This window comes from Lepidochelys kempii, chromosome 1, assembly GCF_965140265.1.
Source record: "Lepidochelys kempii isolate rLepKem1 chromosome 1, rLepKem1.hap2, whole genome shotgun sequence".
NCBI classification, from domain to species: Eukaryota; Metazoa; Chordata; order Testudines; family Cheloniidae; genus Lepidochelys; species Lepidochelys kempii.
In genome coordinates, this window is record NC_133256.1 from 124,099,030 (window position 1) to 124,122,345 (window position 23,316).

Here is a 23,316-nt window from a genome sequence, read left to right on the forward strand (position 1 = left end):
TACGTGCAAGTTAGTATTTCAAGTTCTTGAGCCAGGTTCTCCTCACGTGAACGCTGAAGCGTAATTCTATTCAGGAGTGACTCAAATGAAGGTAATGCAATTTCACATGTGTGAAATCCGTGTGAGAGGGGAAGCAGTCCCGGGGGTGCATATTTAAAGTTCAGCCATCTGTACTATTGTTTACTTGTTATCCAAGCAGTATTTTTGATTTGATATGGTAATAGTAATAAATATTAATGTTTGTTTCACAGTTCAGTGTAGAGAAGGATGTTTGTTAAACAGATGCACGAAGGTGCCTTGATCCCGTTACACACAATTATACTGCTGTGTTTGCATTGGTCCTGTCTAATAAGATACTTATTGGAACAGAAAGCTCTTTTGGTGAGAAGAACTTACAGGCAAAGTATTGTTTGTGGAAGAGGGCTTATTTGTAGGAGATAAATTTTCTATATGTACATTTACATCCAATGGTAGACCCAAAGGCACAAATGGACCAGATGAAATGGGAAGAGGGTGTCTTATTAATTAACTAGATGTCCATTTTGTGTGAAATTATTTATATTCTGCAAACAAGGAGATTAAAGAAGTTCCGGAAACTGCGAAGGAAATGAACCAAAGAACTGTCTCAACATCAGTCTTGCAACACTTCCCATGAATCGGATACTATGCAATGATAAAGCATTGTCGCAGCAGTACGACAGCTTCAGTCTCAAGCCATTTCAATCATCTCTGAGTCTCAGACCCAAGACCCTAAGTTAATTGAGATACCAGCCTTTTGCAAGGAAGAGGTAAGCTAGTTTTTGTCTTTGTTTTTTGTCTGTTTGTCTGGGGTTTTTTATTTTTATTTCTCAAGGCTCCTATGACAAAACACAAACATTTGCAATGGAAAAAAAGCTATATTAGACTGAGTTCATCTACCTCCAAGTGCAGATTTGAGGATGGTCTTAGCCAAAATTGTGATGGCACATTATTATTTATGATTTATGATCTGAAGTTAAGGATACATATCTAAATGTGAGTAAAGGGAGTGATCAGATTCCCAGCATTGCCTGCCAGGTCCAGGAAAAACATTAGCAATATTTTCCCTCATCTGTTGGGTTGCTTTATTTTGTCTGACATCTATTTTGTGTATCCAGGAGAAATGTTGCTGTCTCTTTCTTCTTTTAAAAAATAATCTAACTGGAAGCATTTGTATGTTGTCTCCTGTACATGAGTTTGTGTTTGGTAAGTTGCAGATCGCTCCATAGAGTGAATCAGTTCTAGGAATAGCATGAATTAACTAAAAAGAAAAGGAGTACTTGTGGCACCTTAGAGACTAACAAATTTATAGCTTACTTCATCAGATGCATTCAGCCGGTGAAGTGAGCTGTAGCTCACGAAAGCTTATGCTCAAATAAATTTGTTAGTCTCTAAGTCCTCCTTTTCTTTTTGCGAATACAGACGAACACGGCTGCTACTCTGTAACCATGAATTAAATGTATATTTTAATGACTGATATGTATCCTGGCTTTTAATTTTATTTCAATCCTTTAATAGTAAATGTTACACATATATGGTGCTCTTAGGATCTCAAAGCAATTTATAAGCATCCATTTATCCTCACAACACCTCTGTAAGGTAAGTATTATTATCCCTATTTTATAAATGGCATTTCTATTTGAGATAGAGACATATGAACGCCATTGGACAAGGGACTGCTCAGCCCTCATTTGGAATTCTGTGTACAATTCTGGTTACCCATGTTCAAGAAAGAGTAATTCAGCTGGAACAGCTGCAGATCAGGGGAATGGCAAGCCTGTCTTAGAAGAAAAGACTCTGCTTGCTTTGGTTAGTCTATCAAAGCAAAGGCTGAGAGGGGATATGATTGCTTTTGTAAATACTAGCCATCAGTAAATTCAAGTTGGAAATTAGAAGCATTATAAGTAGGGCTGTCGATTAATCGCAGTTAACTCATGCGATAAACTCAAAAAAATTAATTGTGATTAATATTTTAATCACGATTAATTGTAGTTTTAATAGCACTGCTAGACAACAGAATATCAATTGAAATGTATTGAATATTTTGGAGGTTTTTCTACATTTTTATATATATTGTTTCCATGTTGTAATTGAAATCAAAGTGTATATTTTATTATAAATATTTGCACTGTAAAAATGATAAACAAAAGAAATAGTATTTTTCAATTCACCTCATACAAGTACTGTAGTGCAATCTCTTTGTCATGAAAGTGCAATTTACAAATGTAGATTTGTTTTTGTTACTTAACGGCACTCAAAAACAAAACAATGTAAAACTTCAGCGCCTACAGGTCCACTCAGTCCTACTTCTTGTTCAGCCAATCGCTAAGACAAACAAGTTTGTTTACATTTGCAGGAGATAATGCTGCCTACTTCTTGTTTACAATGTCACCAGAAAGTGAGAACAGGCATTTGCATGGCACTTTTGTAGCCAGCATTGCAAGGTATTTATGTGCCAGATATGCTAAACCAGTGGTCTCCAACCATTTTATGCCCAAGATCACTTTTGAATTTAAGGGCAATCCAGGATCTACCCCGTCCCTTCCCCGAGGTCCTGCCCCTTCCCCAAAACCCCACCCCACTCACTCCATTCCCCCCCCTTAGTCACTTGCTTCCCCCCACACTCACTTTCACTGTGCTCAGGTAGTGGTTTGGAGTTTGGGAGGGGGTGTGGGCTCTGGGCTGGGGCCAAGGGGTTCACAGTGGGGTGCAGGCTCTGGGAGAGAGTTTGGGTGTCAGAGGGGGCTCCGGGCTGGGGCAGAGTGTTGGGGTGCAGGAAGGGGCACACGGTGCTGGCTCCGGGAGGGGGCTCAGGGCTGGGAGTTGGGGTGCAGCCTCCCACTGGGTAGCACTTACCTCCGGCGACTCCCTGTTGGTGGTGTTGTGTGGTTGCTGCTAAGGCAGGCTCCCTGCCTACCTTGGCCCCATGCCACTCCCGGAAGGAGCCAATGTACCCCTGCAGCCCCTGGGGGGGCACAGGAGGCACATGGCTCCGTGTGCTGCCCCTCTCTGCAAGCACCACCCCCGCAGATCTCATTGGCTACAGCTCCCCATTCCCAGCTAATGGGAGCTGTGGAGGCGGTGCTTGGAGGCGGGAGCTGTGCACGGAGGGAGACCCCTGCCCCCGGGGCCATGCTGGCCACTTCCAAGAGCAGCATGGGGCTGGAGCAGGCGATTAATTGTGCAATTAATCATGATTAATTTTTTTAATCGTTTGACAGCATCTAATTATAACCATCAGAAGAGATAGATAGGTAGCCATCCTGCAGCAAAAAAACTTCAGGACCAGACTTCAAAGAGCAACTGCTGAGCTTCAGTTCATTTGCAAATTTGACACCATCAGCTCAGGATTAAACAAAGACTGTGACTGACTAGCCAACTACAAAAACAGTTTCTCCTCCGTTAGTGTTCACACCTCAATTGCTAGAAGAGGGCCTCATCCTCCCTGATTGAACTAACCTCATTATCCCTAGCCTGATTCTTGCTTGCATATTTATACCTGCCTCTGGAAATGTCCAGTACATGCATCTGAAGAAGTGGGTATTCACCCACGAAAGCTTATGTTGCGTCTGTTAGTCTGTAAGGTGCCACAGGACTCTTTGCCACTTTCATCAGAGAGAGAGGTTCTGGAACAGCCTCCCAATAGGAGTAGTGGGGACAAGAAACCTCAATGGTTTCAAAATGGAGTTTATTAATGGGATTATAGGTCAGGGTTGCCTGTGATAGCAGTAGACTGGACTTGATGATGCAGGAGGTCCCTTCCAGTTCTATGTGTTTATATTCTTTTATATGCGTAAAACAAGCATGAGTGACTTGCCCAAGGTTGCACAGCTAGTCAGTGGCAGAACTAGGAATTAGAATCTAAAAGTAGGGTCTTCCATCCCTTTCTCTCTCCACAGATGGTACTCTCTCATTAAAGACCTAATAAAAATGAATTTGTTGATATTTGCTCCCATATAAAGCCAAGCTGATTCTACTTACCCAGTGATAGTGGCCACAGTAATGATAGCCCTCATTACTTGAAAGTTGCATATAGGGCTATTGGAATCAGTTAATCACTATTGTATAATCTCACCAATGGAGAACCGGAATCAATCTGGGGAAAATGGACACATCCATTCCAGCAGGATGTTACCTTGTAAGAACTAACATTTCCAAGATCCTTTCCCATCTTAGCCTGGGTCTTGAGGGGAAGATGAGATAGATTTGGATTATTATTTTCATATCACTGTAACCACCCCGTCCCTTTCATTCTCCGAATAATGCTCGTCTCGATGCCCTGTTTGGACACTTTTCACACAAGCATCTCCACACTTTCCTCTATGCCTTTCCCTGTGCATGGAACACCTTTTCTTAACTGGTTTCAGAGTAGCAGCCGTGTTAGTCTGTATTCACAAAAAGAAAAGGAGGACTTGTGGCACCTTAGAGACTAACCAATTTATTTGAGCATAAGCTTTCGTGAGCTACAGCTCACTTCATCGCATGCATTCAGTGGTTTTCCACTGAATGCATCAGATGAAGTGAGCTGTAGCTCACGAAAGCTTATGCTCAAATAAATTGGTTAGTCTCTAAGGTGCCACAAGTCCTCCTTTTCTTTTCTTAACTGATCCTTTTCATACTGAAGTCCCTCCCAAAGACCCACTTCTATTGTAATGCCGACAAGAAACTAACCAGCTGATTGTGGCAAGGTTGGGATTTACTTGGGAAAAGTCGATATATTTTATACTAGTTTAGAAAAACCCAAACCTTGTTTTAACAAGACTTCCCAATCAGAACATAGCCAATTACCACCTCACCACACTGCTTGTGTGGCGTACATCCTTTCCCTACCCTCCATCTTGCTGTTTGGTCCTCTTTGTTTTGTCTGCTTAAGAGTATAAGTTCTCCTTTTGCTTACCACGTTGTGAGTACTCCTGAAAACATATAAATAATAATAGTCATAGGGCTTGTCGACACTAAAAATGCTGCAGCGGTGCAGCTCACCACTGCAGCTGGGCCGTTGTAGCACTTCAGTGAAGAGTCTACCTACGCCAACAGAAAGGGCTCTCCCACGGGCATATGTAATTCACCTCCCTGAGAGGCAGTAGCAAGGTCTACACCGGGGATTAGGTCAGTTTGACGGCATCGCTGCTGGGTATGGATTTTTCACACTGCTGAGCGACATTGTTCTGCTGACCTAATTTCCTAATGTAGACCAGGCCATAGTTAATAATAGAAGGTAACATATAAATGCATGGTTTCAAAGAGGGCAGTATGTACATTAGGAATGCAGTGCAAGTCCATGGCTCTTCCATTTATTCGTGCATTTTATTTATTTTCATTTAAATTTTTCAAAGGCCTCTCCCCAGCTCTAGGTGACCTGGAGGTTATTTAAAGCAACAGTCCACCAAAGAATAATCACACAAGCAGCAACCCATAGTCCACACACCACAAAATGAAATTATATACAAAGGTACATACCACTCACAACCCCCATCCCATTCAAACCTTATACCCTCCCTGAAAGCCCCAATAGATAGATGGCCTTTGCCGCATGTCCTAACAGTCTACAGACTCAGGACTAGAGCTAGGTGAAATTTTTCAGTCAAAACTTTTATTTGATGAAAAATGCAGATTTGGTCGAAATGAAATGTTCAGCTTTGGGTCAAGTGAAATATTTCATGTGACCTGAAATTATTATTTACTTTTTGATTCACCAAACATTTCAAAAAAATCAGTTTTGGCTTGACCCACGATGATTTTATTTTATTTTTTGAAATTGCCAGTAAACTGAAAAATTTCCTCAGCTTTACTCAGCCTATCAGCAGAACAAGGGAAGTAAGTGCCAGAGCCAAGAGGTCTCACTGAAAATGCTCTCCAGCAGCTCGCTCTAGTTTACCCTGAGGGGGTTCCAGCTTGTCATCCCTCTGCTGACAATATGGCTGGATTAACTCGGGGGGGGGGGGCACTCTATTTCAGGCAGATTCTGGAGATGCCAGTGCTACACCAATAATGGCCAGTTAGCTATAAAGGAGCCCTATTTACACTAGTACTGTACCAACAGCTGACTCAAAGTGATGCAAGGCCTTGCTCCTCACCTTGAGCAGACTGTAAAAGGGGTCATGATACTTGTAAGGTTGTTAAGGTGAAACAGGGACTCTTTGTGGCCCTGTATTCACCCCATAATGCATTATTTAAAAAAAGAAGAGTGAACTTTTAAAGGCCCCAGGATTACCCCAGAGAATTTCCCAACATGTCCTGATTCTGGAAGGAGAGTTTACAGCACTGTTCCTTGTTGAGTGGTGGGGCAAAGTCCATTCTGCAGTGGTGCCTGTGAATGTTTCCAACAGCAGCATCATAAAAACATGCACTGCGCTTGCAAAATCATGGCTAGCATCATGGTGGATGAGCTAAGCAGGGGGAGAGTGAGATTTTGAAGGTAGGATAGGAATGACAAGGGGAAACAATGGGGAATGAAGACAGAGTAAAGGGAAACAAGAAATTAGGGAGGGAAGGAAAGAGGGATCGAGTGGGATGCAGATGAGCAAGAGAGGGATGGTTAGGAAGAGCTGAGAAGAGGGACCAACAGTATCTAAGATTCCTGAGCACATCATTGGAGACAGATAGAAAACATCTTTTGTGTCGAATTTTCGCAGCTTTCTGTTCAGCTCTAGCACTATGTGTGATTTGTACTGAAGCGTCAGCAAACTCTCATCCCAGCAACTGTGCCCGTATTATTGCCACACAATGACGTCATGAGAATGATTCTGCAGTGTTTAAAAGAGAAGGTCTCGGCAACGGTCTGTCTGCACTGCAATAACAGTATATCTTGGCTGTCCCAACCTGGGTTTAACGTGGCTTTGAAGAACAGTGGGTACGAAACTATTCTCCCTGAAATGTGGGGTGCCCTGTGGAAATGTTTAAGGGTCTAATATAGCTTGAGGATATGGCTATGGTTCTGTCTGCACTACAAAATTGTAATGAGTTGTAACCAGTTGTCATGGATCTACAGGGTCCGTGCTATGCCTCAGACTTGAAGTAGTCTCCTGGGAGTACCTCTTCAGTGCTCCATACCTCCAAGAAGTCCCACTTTTCCTCCAGGATAGGCCACACAGCCTCAACACCTCTGAGACTGGGCCTTCAGGCTCCACCCCTCCTGTTTCTCACTGTGAGCTCTGAACAGAGAGTCTGACTAAGGTAGACCTATGTTGAGTGACATTTTACCCTCTTCAGGGGCCAATGTCCTTCATTAAGTATTTGCAGCAACACCAGGCAGCCTTTTCAAAATGGAATGGGTTTTAATAGTCAACTGGAAAACAGTGTTGGGAAGTCCTTAGGCTAGCACAGAGAGGCAACGGGTAAGACAGAGTTCATACTGGCCAAATCCAGGGTTCCACCAAGCTAGTCTGCCCTAGAATCCATCTTCTCTCTCTCTCTCTCTCTCTCTCTCTCTCTGTCCCTTTGACTCTGAGTCCTGAATGGCTCCTGTGTTCTCTGTGAACCCTGTTCTAACACAATCTCCTATCACCTCTCATCTTTGATCTCTGGACACAGACATGCTTGTTCACATGTTCAGCTTGCCAGAACCTCCTGTGGGTTAGTGGTAACGTTCAGACACTGGGGTTCCTATTGTCTTTTCCGGATCCTCCATTGGTATGTGTTGATTCCAACCAGCTCTTGATGGTGCATTCATACTACCCCAGACAGCTAGGTGACCCAAACACCTCAGACCTCCTGCTCAGTTGCAGGAGACATATTTTAACCCCTCTGTCCCGGTAGGTAACAATCCCAAGCCCAATGGGGAGAGGCATGTTGCTCATAAACATATTCCAGAGTATTCTCACTTTCATAACATTTCTCCTGAAATGGCTGTAAATTGGGCTGTAGAAAGGCCTTAAGAAAAACAATTCACAGAATAAAAACATCATATTTCCGTTTCCTTGAGTTTGCGATGATTAACCCCCCTGAGAGCAATTAAAATCTTATGTAAGAGAAGAACTTTTCTCATCATGATCAGAAATTCCAGTAATTAGTGTTGTTTCTTTGTACTGTAATGGTTTTTCTAAGGAGAAAATCTCCTTTAACAGCAAAACAGGTACTGAAAGAAAGAAAAGATTTCTCCTCCTAGAACAGTAATACTCAGACGTCAGTGGTTCAGGAGCCAAATTAGTGATCAGCATTTCCCAAAAGAGCCACAGTAGTATGAATTCATTGTTTCATTTACTGTAGTACAATATATTCATATTTAAACAGTATGACAGGGGAAATATAAATATATATAAAATCACAATAAAATGACTGACCAAGTATTATTATTTTATCAAATACAGTTGGTTAATAACATAGTAAAAGCGGCAAAGAGTCCTGTGGCACCTTATAGACTAACAGACGTATTGGAGCATGTTGCATCCGACGAACTGGGTATTCACCCACGAAAGCTTATGCGCCAATACGTCTGTTAGTCTATAAGGTGCCACAGGACTCTTTGCTGCTTTTACAGATCCAGACTAACACAGCTACCCTTCTGATACTTAACATAGTAAAAGCATCCTGATTGGTTAGTAACTTAGATTAGTTAATAATTAAATCACATTGTGTTTTAATATCATATGCTGCAGAGAGACGCAGGAGACACATTAAAGAGCCAGTAGTGGCTCGCGAGCCTCAGTCTGAATATCACGGTCTTGGAGGAAATTCAGTTTCCTATGAGAAGAGTGAAATAATGGATCTCTTGTTTAGTATTTCATAATTAGCCACTCTGAACTAAATTTAGATGTGAGTCTAACTGACTCTCAGGGAGTCTAAGCAGGTGTAACGTGGGTCTGCTCAGTGTTGTTACACCAACTTAGACTTGCACCCACTTGCCAACATGTTATTTACACTCTCTTATACATTACCTCTCGATCTGGCCCACTGAATGTAAGGCACTAAAGTCTTATTCATGAACTTAATTTCATTGGGACTACTCATGCAGGTGAAGTTAAGCAGATGTGTGAATCTTTGCAGGATCAAAGCCATAGCAAGAGTAGAAGAGGGGTCAAACAAGGGAGATGTAGCAGAATAATGAGCAGATGAAAGAAGGCTGTAAAATTAAGTGGAGGTATGATCTACTTCTACCCTCCTATTAAAATGCAAAAATAACTCCTTCAAAATTAAACAGTCTGGAGAACATGGTGAAATTTTTGTCTCTCTCGCTCTCGCTCTTTTTTTTTTTTTAACTAACTTTGGACCAGAACTTAAATCTGAAATCCAAATCCAGCTTGGACCCAGCAACCACACTAAAAAAATAAACCTCCAAACCTCAAAATGTATTAATTACTGGATATCAGGCAAAATAGCTACTTGTTATTTACCAGTAGTTACTTAGAATTGCTCAGAATTGTTTAATATTTGTTAAAAATTACTCTGTTTCGAATTACTAACTCCCAGCAAACTTATTATTTGGAATCTATTAATGATTGCCTAGAATCATTTAATCACTAATAAATGACAAGAAAATTGTTTTACTGAGGATTAGTAATATAAACCTAAATCATTTCTACCAGATACTGAGTACCTCCAGATAATTTTTGTTGGGAATTATCTAGTGATTTTTAAGTAGTGAATTCTGATTTGTACTAAAGCAATCACTTCTTGCAAATCTGCAAATATCAAGAATGATTAGGGAGGATCTGAGGGCAGTGGGGAAGCCACCAGGAGCAGAGCTGCCAAAAGCCATCAGAAAGATGGAGATAGGAGAGGGCAGAATGGTGGAGGCAAGAGAGCTCCATGGGGATGGCCTCTGTCTCAGCAAATCTTCTGAGATTGGTGGGGAGCTGAGTCCCTTGCAGCTCCTGAGGAGAGATCTTCTCCATTCATCCCGCATGGAAGCAGTCCAAGAAAATTTAATCCAGCAATACATGGATTTTCCAGGTGTGAATACTTGGTATGATTAGAACTGAGAAACTGCTGAACTAAATTTCTTCAGATAGTTTGTTCTTTAGATTTCACAAAGATTTACAAAAATAGCCAATGTTTGAACAGTTGTTCAAGAATTCTAGAGATTTCTGTATGTAAAGTTCCTGATTGGGACTGTTGGGACAAACGTATTGTTTTCATTTGCATATGGTCCAAGCATAGAAAATTTCAGCTCTAGAGTATTTTATAAGAGAAAGTATTAAGGAACTGAAAAGAGGGATTTATAATGGAAGGGATAAATCAATGAAGTCAATGACAAATAGCAATGCATAGCAATATAATTAATTTCACCATCCATGGGTGGAGGAGCCATACCAAAAATTAAGCACGGTAGAAAGGGGATTTCTTAATAAAAAAAAAAGAGGAAGCTAGTCAAAAAGTCCATAAAGTCAAAAGTGAAAAAGTGAAAATCCTTAGATCTAGTATGGAGGTTATTTATTTAACAAAAGACAAAGGCGACTCTGAATGGTCCTAAAGACGAAAGGAAGCAGGTAGATAAGAAAAAAAATATGGTAAGACACAAGATTTTATTTCTCCACACAAATTTCTTTCAGAAAATAGAAATCCATCCAAATGAAGTCAGTTGAAAGCACTATAAACTATGACAGGTAAAAAGTAAGATGGTTTTAAGTGGGCCAACCCAGATTTTAAATAGGAGATAGGTAAAGACATTAAAAAAATAAGAAATAATTTAAATGTGTCAAAAGCAGGGTGTCTGTGAATGAATTGGTGTGTCCACCCAATTACCAGGGATTAAAGGGAGCAATTAAGGAGGAAAAGGACATTGCAAAGAAGCAAAATTATTTCTTTACATCATTCTTAACCAGAAAGACTGATGGGGAGGAGGGATAGCTCAGTGGCTTGAGCATTGGCCTGCTAAACCCAGGGATGTGAGTTCAATCCCTGAGGGGCCATTTAGGGATCTGGGCCAAAAATTGGGAATTGGTTCTGCTTTGAGCCGGGGGTTGGACTAAATAATCTTCTAAGTCCCTTCCAACCCTGATATTCTATGACTGATATTCTGTTTCTTCTCTTGTAGGTTTCATTCCTGTCTATTTCCAAGAAAAAAAAGATGTCCGCCACTCTAGGATTTATTTCCATGTTTTGGTGCATCATGTTATTTCCTATGTTGCATGCTGTCATTTTGGATACAGAGTGTAAGTATAATACTTCAATTGAGATAATCTAAAGGACTGGGTTTAATTCATCTCACTCTAGGGATATTTGCCCATCTAGTTACGCTATGTATTGTCATAGCAGGCCTGCTAAATACTAGCCTCTGCACCTGAAAACTTTGAAAAATCTTATTGCATCCTCTCTGATATTAATTCATAAAACTTTCAGCGAAATCATCATCTTCACCCATTGCCAACTTGACGCTGAATCCCAGAAAACTAAAGCTGACCTGGGACAGCAGTGTCACCGTTACTGAATACAGCTGTTCTATGCATGTAGGCCTGCATATGGCGAAGAAAACTGTAAGTTTTCTATTTACTTATTAAAGGAAATAATTAACTGTACTTTTTTCTTTTCCTTTTATGTATTTGATCTATAGAGAAAACATATATATGTATCACTTGTAGAATCATAAAAGCCTAGAAAATGACAATATGTTTCCAGACTTCTTAGAGACTTTTATTACATATATTAGGGCAGGTTCAGTTCCCAGTGAGGTATATCAACTGAAGGAACCAACTAGAAACACCCCTTAGCCCAATGTCATTCAATATCTTTATCAATGATCTGAAAAAAATGTACATTGAATGCTGGTAAAAACTGGTGGAATAGTAAATAATAAGTTATACAGAGAGTTGTAGATGACTGGGGGAAGTGGGACCATTGGAACATGCATTTTAATACAACATAATGCAAGGTTCTACACTTAGGAACACAGAATGTAGGTCACACTTACAGAATGAGGGACTCTATCCTGGAAAACAGTGACCCCGCAAAGGACATAGGGTTCATGGTAAAAACCAGCTCAAAATGAGCTCCTGGTGCAACTCTGTGCCACAGGTATGTCTACACAGCAACGGAGAGGTGTAATTCCCAGTGCAGGTACGTAGTCACACCCTGGCTCTGCTCAGGCTAATGCCTAAGAATAGCAGTCTGGCCTTGGCAGCATAGGTGACAGGTTGGGCTAGCCACCCAAGTACAATCCTGCCCAGTCACCAGGTGTATACACAGGCAGCTAACCCAACCCGTTGTCCATACCACCACTGCCCCACTGCTATTCTTAGATGCTAGCTTGAGCAGAGATAGCATGAGTATTTCATTTCCAGCATGGGCAGACAAACTTCCCAGCTGTTGTGTAGACATACTCTGAGAGCGCTACTGCGATTACTGGAAATATAAGCAAGAGCATATTGAATAGGCATAGGGTGCTCTGTGTACAGCACAGCACGAGGAGCGCTTCCACTGACCTAACAGAGGCAGTGTGGGGAGCTGAGCCATTAGTGAGCTCACTCTGTTTAGCTTATCAAAGAGAAGGTTAAGAGGTGACTTGATCAGTCTGTACATACCTACAGGGGGAGAAGACTTCTAATAATATAGAGCTCATTAATTTAGCAGGCACCTTTCTTTGTAGCATCGGCTGCTGGCCTCTCTCAGAGACAGGATACGGGACTAGATGGATAACTGGTCTGATCCAATACAGAAATTCCTAGCACGCATTCTTGTGATCCACTGTATCTGGTAGATACAGCAAAAGCAGAAAAGTCCTCCTGATGACAGCATACCTTTTTATAAAGGACTGTTTGGAGACAGTGGCTGCAAGAGGGGGACTTTATTTGTTTCACATTTTGCTGTTTCTCTGACGGGCCAGGAGCACTGTTGGCGTTAGTCTTTTTTTGAGAATCAGAGAATGTACTGAAATGTTTGCCTGGAACAAAGAGAAAAAGGTTTTGTTTAGAACTGCCTGGACATCTTAGTGTGTGAAGCTTCCCTCTGCAGGAATAAGCCATGTAGGGGAGTAGAAAGTCTGGAGACATGCATTTGCAAAATTTCCTCCTTTCTCTTAGGCAGAGGGGTTTGCCCTCACATAGAAGTAACTGGTGATTTGGCCAGATCCTCAGATACACACAGATTCCTGAGATTCCACTGGAGGGAAGGGGTGTCCAAGCAGAAGGCCCTGGCTTCCACACTGTCACATAACCCTTTCCTGCACAGTCCCTGCAGGCTGTAATCCACACAAATTACCAAATTTCATTTGGCTTGCTTGTGTTTGGCCAAGAGGGGAAAGAATCTAATGAAGCACAGCTCCTACTCAAGCCCTGATCTCTCCTGCCCCTGCTGTGGTGCTGGACTCCTGCAGGGCCCCACAGAGGAGCTTTGGGACTTAAGGGAAGGTGGCTGTATAAGAATATATCAGATTTAAATAGTAGTTTTAGAAATATCCATCACAGTTTTATACACTCTATAGCTCTGAATGTGCTTTCAGAGAGAGCTTTCAGAGTGGAAGGATGGTCCAGGGGCTAGGGCACTAACCTTGTGTCTGCTCTGCCACGGACTCTCTGTGTGACCTTGGTCAAGTAACTTAGTCTTTCTGTGCCTCAGTTCCCATCTACAAAATGGAACACTCACTAGCTTATGAGGTAATCAGATGCTGCAGTGATGGGGGCCGTATAACTACCTATGATAGCTAGTTACTGGAGGACTGATTCGGCTCACGGCGAGGTCAAATATCATGATGGGGAGTAGGCCACAGGGAATATAGCTCTTCCTTTGAATGCATGATAAACACAAGAGACTTCTATTTACATTTTTAAAAAGAACAAATAAAACCTTACCTTTACAACTCTGTCAGTCAGGCCTCCTTCCATTCTACATTCAAATGGGAGCTGCCTTCCCCAATATACCAGGATGCATTTTCAATATTTCAGCTTCCTTGTTCACTGATTCTCATTTTTCAAGACTATGATCTCAAAGGGGATCGTACCACTGCTTCCTTGGGGTTCGAGAATTTTTCATTTAAAAATAGTGGCCCTGAGTCCCATCTGTGTCACTCCAGTTTATTCTGATGTAACTCCGTTGGATGTAAAACTGCAGTAATATAGCAGTGAATTAAGGCCAACATTGCTAATCTTTCTGGCTGTGAAGCTAAGTTCCAGACCATAAATTGTTTCAATAATTGGATGTATTGTATATTGTTGCACAAATCGACAGACAGCAAACATTTTATAATAGGGGTAAAAATCATATGCACACCATCTTTAATTAGTCCCTCTGTAATTCTTTGGACAACAACAAACTTTTGGAAGACTTTTGATAATGCATGGGGGAATCATCTGGATGCAGATCTACCCTTGCCTTTCCAGAAGAGAAGGGAGCTTGCTGCTACCATCATTTGATCCCTGCAAAAGCTTCTATACTCTTTGTTGAAGGAACTCCATGGAGTCTGGTGGGAGGGCAGTAGAGGAGAGGTTACTGCTTGCACTCCAGGGCACCTCTCTTTGTAGATCCCCTAGACTTCCCTGCAGAAATATGGGAGGCAATTCATGCAGCTGGAACTGTGCAAACAAAGACCCTACCGCTGAAAAGACTTACACCTGTGCTTAACTTTACACACTGTGAGAAGTCTTACAGGTTTCAATTGACTTATGCTTGGGCTTTTCCCATAGTAAGAACAAGTTAAAACTGGGAAGGAAAAACAAAGGATTAATACAAATGCATGTTATTTTTCAGGTGTACAATAAAACCTGCATGTTTAACACAGAGCTCGCTCAGCCTATACATAAGGGGGCATTATTTCAAGTTCAAGCAATGTACAACCACACTTCATATTCAGCAGAAGTCAGATTCATTCCTCAAGGTAATGCATTAGTGTTTGTGAAAGGTTCTGTCTATCTACAATATTTTGAGAAAAAATTCTCAGAATACATTTCATTCTAGAAGTGATCATTGATTTCATTTTTTATTACAAATGCTTTTGCAAATCTGCTACAATGATGCCATTTTGTAACCAACCGTGGCCTCAGTTGTGCAGGTGACATTGTGGCAGAAGAAGGGTCCACTTTTGCACAGTAACTTGCAGGACAGAAACATCTGTGTGTGATATAATTGTTTTTCTTATGTCAATCTCTCCGAGAAAGTGGGGATTAAAATGGCGCATAGCACAATAAAACAGTGACCACATTAGGCGTCTCCACTGAAGCAATTTTTGGCTAACATGAGCCTCATTCTGGCTGACTAATACAAACTGAGCTCGCTAGTCATATTTTTAATGGGTATGACAACTAGGTTTAATCACCATGTTTAAATGTAATGCAAAAGTTTTCAAACTTTGGTGCCTAAAATTAAGCACCTAAATACTTAGGTACCTAAAATCATCAATAGAAGCTGCAGATGCTCAAATTCTCTCTGGGTCTGACCTGGTGTGTGCAGAGTTGTACCTGCTTGTACCAGTAGTTCACCTTTTCTTTTTCTTCTTCTTCACAAAGCCAGTTGCTAATATATAAATACACATGTAACTTTTCTTGGTTTCCAGGCATGAATGGAACATCTGTTGAAAATTTCTCTTGTGTGATTTACAACATTTCCTTCATGAATTGCACTTGGAAGGCTGGCAGGAATGCTCCAGAAGACACCAAATATTTTCTTTTCTTGAAATACCCAAAGTAAAGAGTTTTCATTGGCTCAAGTGAATTAAGATTTGGCAGATGACATTTCTCGTGTTTAACTGAAACGTTTTGGTATATGCAGGGAAGATGAACAAGAATGTCCACATTACATAAGAGATGCACTTGGAAGACATATCGCATGCAGTTTTCAAGATGTGAAAGACATTAAAGAGAAAGTTTACTTCCTGGTGAATGGGTCCAGCAATGAATTGGAGATTCAGTTTTATGATGAGTACATCGACTTATATAAAATTGGTAAGGAAAAAGTTTCTTTCTGTTTAATTTCCATTTTTACTACAAGTAGCGTGAACCATTCTTCACTGGGAGAAGGGCCTGCATTTGTTTCAGAGCTGTGATCTTTCTTTTTTTAAAAGCTGTTTCTAGCCCTTATGGTTGCAAAGGTGGAATTCCAAATGTGAACTGATTCTTTATCAAAAGCTGATTCTTTATCAAATGTAATACTGATTCTTTTATTCTAGAAAAACTCACTCCTCCATCAAATATCACTGTAAACTGTTCTGAAGAGCAACTACAGTGTACAGTGCAATGGAAACAGCCCCACCTAAGCCATCTGGAAGGAAATGCGGCTGAATGCTTTGAATATCAAATTGAAATTCGAAATAACGTAAGTATAATTTTTTGAATGACTCTCATTATGAATATATATTTTCTGTTTATCCATCTATAATATATAAACAAACATGAACCTCTCCTACACTATGAGTCGCCTCTCCTTCCCTATCTGTCATGCAGTCCTTTTTAGATCCAACCCTTCCTGCATGCTACATAGTTTATTGCCTCATTTGCTAACCTTGTCCCATAACTGTCTTTCAGCACCTGCAACTGACTGTGCCCACTCTCTTCTCTACTTTTGTTTCTCACCAGCATTATACTTGCTCTTACATCATTGCTAACCCTAACACAGCGATTACTTTTCTGAACTCAGATCCAACAGCATGCATCCACAGAGACAGTGGAGAGAACTAGACACTACAATTTGCTGTCCACTGAAACAGGTGAAAACCCCAGCTTACAATGCCATTCATTAGCCTGGGATGTGAAGACACATAGCTTTTATCCCTAAGAGTGCAGGTCACTAGATGATTGATTCACTAATTTAACTCATCCCCACCTCCAAATATGTCTTTTTGCAATGACAACCTATACAATATTATAAGCAAGGCTGATAACACCACCTATTATTAAGGTTACCCGACACTTCCCAGTCTAAGACCTTGTTTTTGGTTACTTATAACTTTCCCAAACTTTAACTGTTTGGGCTGAAATTTTCCATAGCAGGTATTAGCCAAAATGGTGCAGCCATTTCCAAGAACGAGACTAGAGAAAAATACAGTTTTTCAACATTAAAAGAATTCTAGCAATCTTTTTCTTTGGAAACTCAAGGCCCCATTATTTGGACCAGGGATCTGACATTTGGCAAGAGGTGTCCTTTGTGTCAGGGTGTGCCTTTTACCATCCATGTGAAAATCTGTCCAAATTTGAGCAGGTGAGAAGCCTTTGAAAAATCAGTTTGCACTTGCTCAGTAGAGACTTGCTAAATGCTGGATGCACTGAGCATACCTGAGCCTCTCACAGCTCCTAATTTTGCCTAGACTGTGCATGCGTGTCATCCCCAGAGAGCTGCTGAGCATGCTCCAGCACAGGCCTATGAGGTTATGGCTGCTCCTGGCTGCTCCAGGCAGGGTGGGACTGAACATTGGAGCTGAGAGCTGGGCAGCTGCCTTTCCTGTGCTCTCAGTGCACCCCTGCTGGTGCCCTCCCAGTGTGGAGGAGGAAGACGCCAAATTCAGATTCAAATGCAGAAGCCACAAGAGCCCAACCTAAGACATTGTAGGGGAGGCCTGGGGGAGTAGATTGGGACAAGAAGCCTTGTGGGGGGAAGAAAGAGAGTGTGGGGCGGGGGGGGAACTGAGACTGGATGAAAGGAGACTGTGACTAGGAACCAATGGGGCAGAGAGAAGGAGGTTGTGGGGGGGAGGAGAGACAGATCTGACAATGAGTTGGAGTGCCGGATAAGAACTGGGACTGGCTGCACAAAGAGACTGGGACAAGGAGACTGGGACATGGAGGGTAAGGACACAGAGTGGATGAGAAGCACAGGAATGAAGACTGGAACTGGGAACCATCAGGGATGGGGAATGTGAATGTGTGGGGGGTGAGTAGAGGCTGCAGGGAGAGACAGACAGATCAAGGAGTCAGGACAAGGACCTGGGAATGGTTGGACAAAGGGAAGACTGTGTCTGGGAGCAGGGCAGAAAACTAGGACTGGGTGTGGGGGAGACTTGGAGCGGGAGTCTGGATGGGTGAGATTAGGACCTACTAGACAAGGAGCCTGGGATTGGGATCAGAAGCTTGAAGAGTGGAGGCTGGGACTGACTAGGTGAGGAGAATGGGACTGGGATAAGCAGCCAGTGTTGGGGTCTACAGGAGTCGCTTGGGTTAGAGGGGGAAGGGCAGAATGGGTCATGTTTGTGGGGAATGGGCAGAAGAGTCTTTGTCCACAAAAGAACAATTGCCTCCAGAGCCTGCAATGAAACCCAAGATCCCAGAGTCTCCACATTCTTCTACAATCAGCAACTGTCTGTGAAACTCACTGGTAAAGCGTCCCATCCCCTTCTAGTGCTGGGCTAGTAGTGATCAATAATTAAAGACTGTATCATAATGCATACTACAAAGGGGCCAAATTAAGTTTGCACAGGAACTTTAATTTTTGTGCTACATTTTGAGTGCTTGACTTTGTAAACATAAAGTTCTTTTAACACAGGTGTTTTGTGTGTGATTTCATATATGGCATTTGGCAGGGGGTGTCCTTTGTGCCAGCGATGTTCCTACCTGTTTATGTGTTTCCATTATAAAGGTCATGGTATAGACAACCTTTGACATTTTCAGCACTTCACTTGGACATTTAACATTGTTTTAAAGTAGCTTTTTGTATGGACTATACTTTTATTCCACTTGAGATAAATTGATTGTAAGAGTTTGTTCCAGGAGACAGGGATTTGCACTAATTAACCAACCTTTTAATGCCTTCTGTATTCAACTGGTGTGATGCTAACTGTGCACTGGGTTACTACAACTAGCTGGGACTTGGAGCAAGGAGAAATCAAGACTGTGATGTGACATTCATAAGCCCAAATTCAGCCCTGGGAAAAAAAGGTATAACTGATGGGGATTTTCCGTCACTGGAGTTGTCACCCCTATGAGAGGTGGTAGCTAGTTTGACAGAAGAATTCTTCCATCAGCCTATCTGGGTCTACACCAGGAGTTAGGTCAAACTAACTACAGAACTTGGGTGTGTACGTTTTTCACACCCTGAGCAATATAGAAGAGCAATCTAATTTTTCAGTTTAGACCAGCCATCAGTACTTACTGAGGCAAAACTTCCCTTGGTTTAAGAATTGGGCCCTTCAGATGTTATATAAAAGGAACTCAGTGCCAGAGCATAACAGGAAAATATAACTAGAAGGGCAGAGTATCAGATCAAAGAATAATTATATAAAATTAAGGGAGGAATTTAATCCTGTTCAAAGTGAAATTTAGACCTTGAGCCTACCAGTCCTAGTAATTTTCACTCCATATGTCTGAAGAAAGGGGTCATAGCCCACAAAACCTTATGCTCTAATAAATTTGTTAGTCTTTCAGGTGCTACAAGACTCCTCTACCAGGTCAGAAAGCCAGTACCTTGTTCCCTCAATATTAGCAGTTAAATCTGAATTACATTTATAGATTTGTGGGGGGGAGGGACAGGCTCCCTGGACTCCCCCTGAGTTCCACTGTCTGTCATTTACCTCCTCTTCTCCCCATTTGGCAGTCTTTGGGGAATCTCTTTGCAGCCTTATGTTCTTATGCCTACCACCCACAAGCAGAAGTTTGGCTCCTGTTCTTCCCTTCCCTTTACAAGAGGGGAAAGTCTGGCTGGAACAAGGATCAGCCTCTCAGGCAGCCCCTAGAGAGTCTGCTCTAAGGGCTCAGTCTCTCCGAATCTATTGCCCCTTCATGGGGTTTACCTTCTACTCTTCTTCCTGGGGCTTATTGCTTTACTATTAGTCAGGGTGGCTTCAGGAGTGGTGCATCTTGCGGCTGTCTCCTCCTCGGCTGGACTCCCTCTGTTGCCAACAGTCCCTGGCTGGAGCAACCTTCTTCCTGTTTACTGCCCCCTCCTGTGGTAGGTTTCCCCCTTTTAAGCTCCTCCCACACCAGACTGAATAAGCCTTGTAGGTGTGTCTTGTTAGCATGGAACAGGCACAGAAGAGATAGTTAGCCTCTTCTATACCAGGGTAAGAGCATGTCCCTTCATATGTCCTACCCCTCAAGGTGGGAACACCATTCGGGGTTGAGTTGTCTCCATCCCCAATCTGTGAAAATAAATCTATGTTAGCATGGTCCATTCCCACCCAGTATTGTATTCAGAAACTATAAGGTTGTATGAGGGTTCGTATCCGTCATGGACTGGACCCAGCATAGGGGTGCATGATCTGTGATCAGGGAAAAGGAGCTATGCAACGGGTAATACCTGAGGGCTTCTACTGCCCATTGGATAGCGAATGCATCCTTCTCAATAATGGAGTACCACTTTTCCCTTGTGAATAGCTTCCTACGTAGGTAAAGAACCCGGTGTTCTCCCCCTTCAAAGTCTTGTGAAAGGACGGCACTGAGACTGACGTCCAAGGCATCAGTGTGTAGTATGAATTCCCAAGAAAAAAAGCAGGGCTGAAGAGCATGGTTGCCTGGCATAATCATGTTTTCAGTTCTCTGAACACTTCCTTGCACTTGCGATCCCAATGGATTTTCTTAGGGTTGTTGCCTTTTATGAGGTCCATAAGTGGAGCTGCAATTGTGGCTAAGCCGGGGCTAAATGGCTGGTAATATCCTGCCAGACCAAGAAAATGTCTGACTTGCCTCTTTGTCTTGAGGACAGGACATGCCTACACCTTATCAACCACTAGTTTTACCAGGCCACCTCCTCCGCAGTACCCCAAATAGGTCACTTCGCTCACAGCCACCTTACATTTCGCCAGGTTGGCTGTAAGTCATATCTCCTATAGCGCTTTTAACACCTCCTATTAATGCTGTAAGTGGTCTTCCCAGGTGGTACTGTAGACAATACTGATGATGTATGCTGCAGCATATTGATGGTGGGGATTGAGGATCTTATTCATAAGCAGTTGGAAGGTAGCAACAGTTCTGTGGAGACCAAAAGGCATGGTCTTATATTGCAAGTGCCCAAAAAGAGGTGGACAAAGCCATTTTCTCTTGTGAGGAAGGGGATCAAGGGATCTGCCAGTAAGCCTTTGTCAGGTCGATAGTGCTGAGGTGCCTCACTGATTCCAGCCATTCTAATAACTTGTCCACCCTTGGCATTTGGTAGGCGTAGAATTTTGTGTTGGCACTTACCTTCCTGAAGTCGATGCAAAATCAAACCATACCGTCTGGCTTGGGAAATAGAACTATGGGGCTCCTCGCTTCACTTTTGGATTCTATAATCATCCCCATCTTCAGCATCGCTTGTACTTCCTCTCGGACCATTTCCCACATCCTTTGTGACAAGGGTCTAGGGTTTTCTCGGACTGCCTGGCCTGCAGTAGTCTCTAGGTGATGTTGAACCAACCGGTTTTCCCCAGGCGGTTGGAGAACACCACAAAAAAGTCCCCAATTAGTGGGAGGATTTGTTTCCTTTGTGCAGGAGAGAGCCCTTCACCCCCTAGTACTGTTGCTGGAGCTTTGCTGCTAGGCACCTGGGGTACAAATTCTGGTTTTGCTGGAAGAGGAGTTATCAGCAGGGCCTCCCATGCCCTCCAATGTTTGAGAAGGTTCATGTAGTAGACCTTGGTTTCCTTCTTCCTCCTGGGTAGTTTGATCTCAAAGTCCATGGGCACTGCCTGCCTGATCACTTCGAATGGACCCTGCCATCAGGCCATTAATTTAGACTTGGCTAAAGGCAGAAGAAGAAGAACATGGTCACCTGGCTGAAAAGTCCATAACTGTGCCCTCTTATTGTAATTTTGTTCCTGGGTGTGCTGGGCATTCCTCAAATTCTCCCTGGCAAACACCCCTCTGTTTCTGAATTGCTCCCTTAAGTTAAAGATGTATTGGGTCATGTTTAAGGCTGCCACTTTTTCTTCTTCCCACCCTTCTCGCAACAGGTCCAAGATGCCCCACAGTTTTTGACCACAGAACAACTCAGATGGAGAGAACCCCTTAGAGGCTTCTGGGACCTCTCTTGTGGCAAACAGAAGTGGTAGGAGTAGCCAGTCCCACTGCTTGGGGTTGTTGCTGACAAAGCACATGAACATCCCCTTCAGGGTCTTATGAAACCTTTCTACTAGACCGTCAGTTTGTGTATGGTACACCGAGGTCTTCAGGGACTTGACCTTCAGAAGGGAGCATAATTCCTGCAGCAGTTGGGAAGTGAAATTAGTCCCTTGGTCTGTTAATATTTCACAGGGAAACCCTACATGTGAGAAGAGCTTCAAGAGCTCTGGAGCTATAGCTGTCACTTTTGGGGAGCGGAGAGAAACAGCCTCCATGCTTACAGAAGAAAGAACATAAGGCAAGCAAGAGTAGCCACATATGCACCCAAGGAAGCAGACTTAGCCTCAGCCTCAGCGTCCTCTTCCTTTATGTTGTCTCAGTGAAACAGGGCAATGGGGAGGGAGACTTTAATTCAGCACCAGCATCATGCAATTGCTTAGCTAAGGAAGGAAAGAAAGAAAGAAAGAAAGAAAGAAAGAAAGAAAGAAAGAAAGAAAGAAAGAAAGAAAGAAAGAAAGAAAGAAAGAAAGAAAGAAAGAAAGAAAGAAAGAAGATTTAAGTTTCCTTTCTTTTTTAACCTGAAATGCAAGAAGCCCAAACTTTGAATAGAAACCAAACTCAGGAGAGTTATTGGAGCAAACTCTCCAGGTTTGCCAGTCATTAATTACAATCAGGGATATCTGTATGTGATAGGAGGACACTTATTGCATAATATTGGAATCTTACATATTGTACATTCTACTTGCACCTTCTTCTGAACCAAGCAAGCAAGTAAATAATCAAAAAGGAAAAGAAAGAAAGAAAGAAAGAAAGAAAGAAAGAAAGAAAGAAAGAAAGAAAGAAAGAAAGAAAGAAAGAAAGAAAGAAAGAAAGAAAGAAAGAAATGGATTATTACAGGGTAACAAAACAAATAATAAAATAATAAAGATTTTTCTTTGTTTTACAGGCCAATTCCGAGGAAAGCAGCACTGAGTCTCATACGGTAACTATTCTCTTCCCGTACTAATATATGGTCTTGTCCCGGCTTAGCATTTAGTCTAGTGCAGTGTAAAATATTGTTACTAGTCCCTAAATAGTTTTGGTGTCAGTATAACACTCAAGTAGCTGTGACCGTGATCGCTGGAGGGGCCATGCTGAGATTGCTCAATCAGGGTCAACTGCAAAGATTGGGGCAGACGATCCCCAAAACCAACGGTTTATTCTTCTAATTAGATTCACCCAATTAGACCAAGCAGCTTCTGTAATACTTTACTGGTTACCAAGAAGCTAAAATAGAGTTCCCCTTAAACAATCCAAACTTTGGCTCCCACCAAGATAGCCAAGTCTGTCAAATATGGTGAGGATTACTTAAAATCTTATTCACCATATATAAAGTTCTAACAATCCCAAGAGATTGGACATATTGACCACCATGTCAATGAATATTTCAGATTTTACCCAAGTACACACTTACAGCCAATTCTTATTAGCT

The 23,316-nt window shown here is 42.2% G+C and overlaps 1 protein-coding gene across 3 annotated transcripts in view; it reads left to right on the forward strand.

Moving 5' to 3' along the window:
• The first annotated feature begins 616 nt into the window (after positions 1 to 616).
• The window catches only part of LOC140914908 (granulocyte-macrophage colony-stimulating factor receptor subunit alpha-like), a 32,398-nt gene continuing 9,698 nt past the window's right edge, over positions 617 to 23,316 (forward strand). The window contains exons 1-8 of one of the 3 annotated variants that reach the window (XM_073353909.1): positions 617 to 788; positions 10,994 to 11,111; positions 11,299 to 11,432; positions 14,638 to 14,764; positions 15,440 to 15,569; positions 15,655 to 15,827; positions 16,052 to 16,197; positions 22,792 to 22,827. In XM_073353909.1, the coding sequence (XP_073210010.1) occupies positions 11,027 to 11,111; positions 11,299 to 11,432; positions 14,638 to 14,764; positions 15,440 to 15,569; positions 15,655 to 15,827; positions 16,052 to 16,197; positions 22,792 to 22,827 (831 nt within the window). In that variant the 5' untranslated portion in view covers positions 617 to 788; positions 10,994 to 11,026. Of the gene's footprint in view, positions 789 to 7,103; positions 7,195 to 10,993; positions 11,112 to 11,298; positions 11,433 to 14,637; positions 14,765 to 15,439; positions 15,570 to 15,654; positions 15,828 to 16,051; positions 16,198 to 22,791; positions 22,828 to 23,316 lie in introns of those variants that run through there. The other 2 variants (XM_073353918.1, XM_073353928.1) reach the window with 2 other exon arrangements.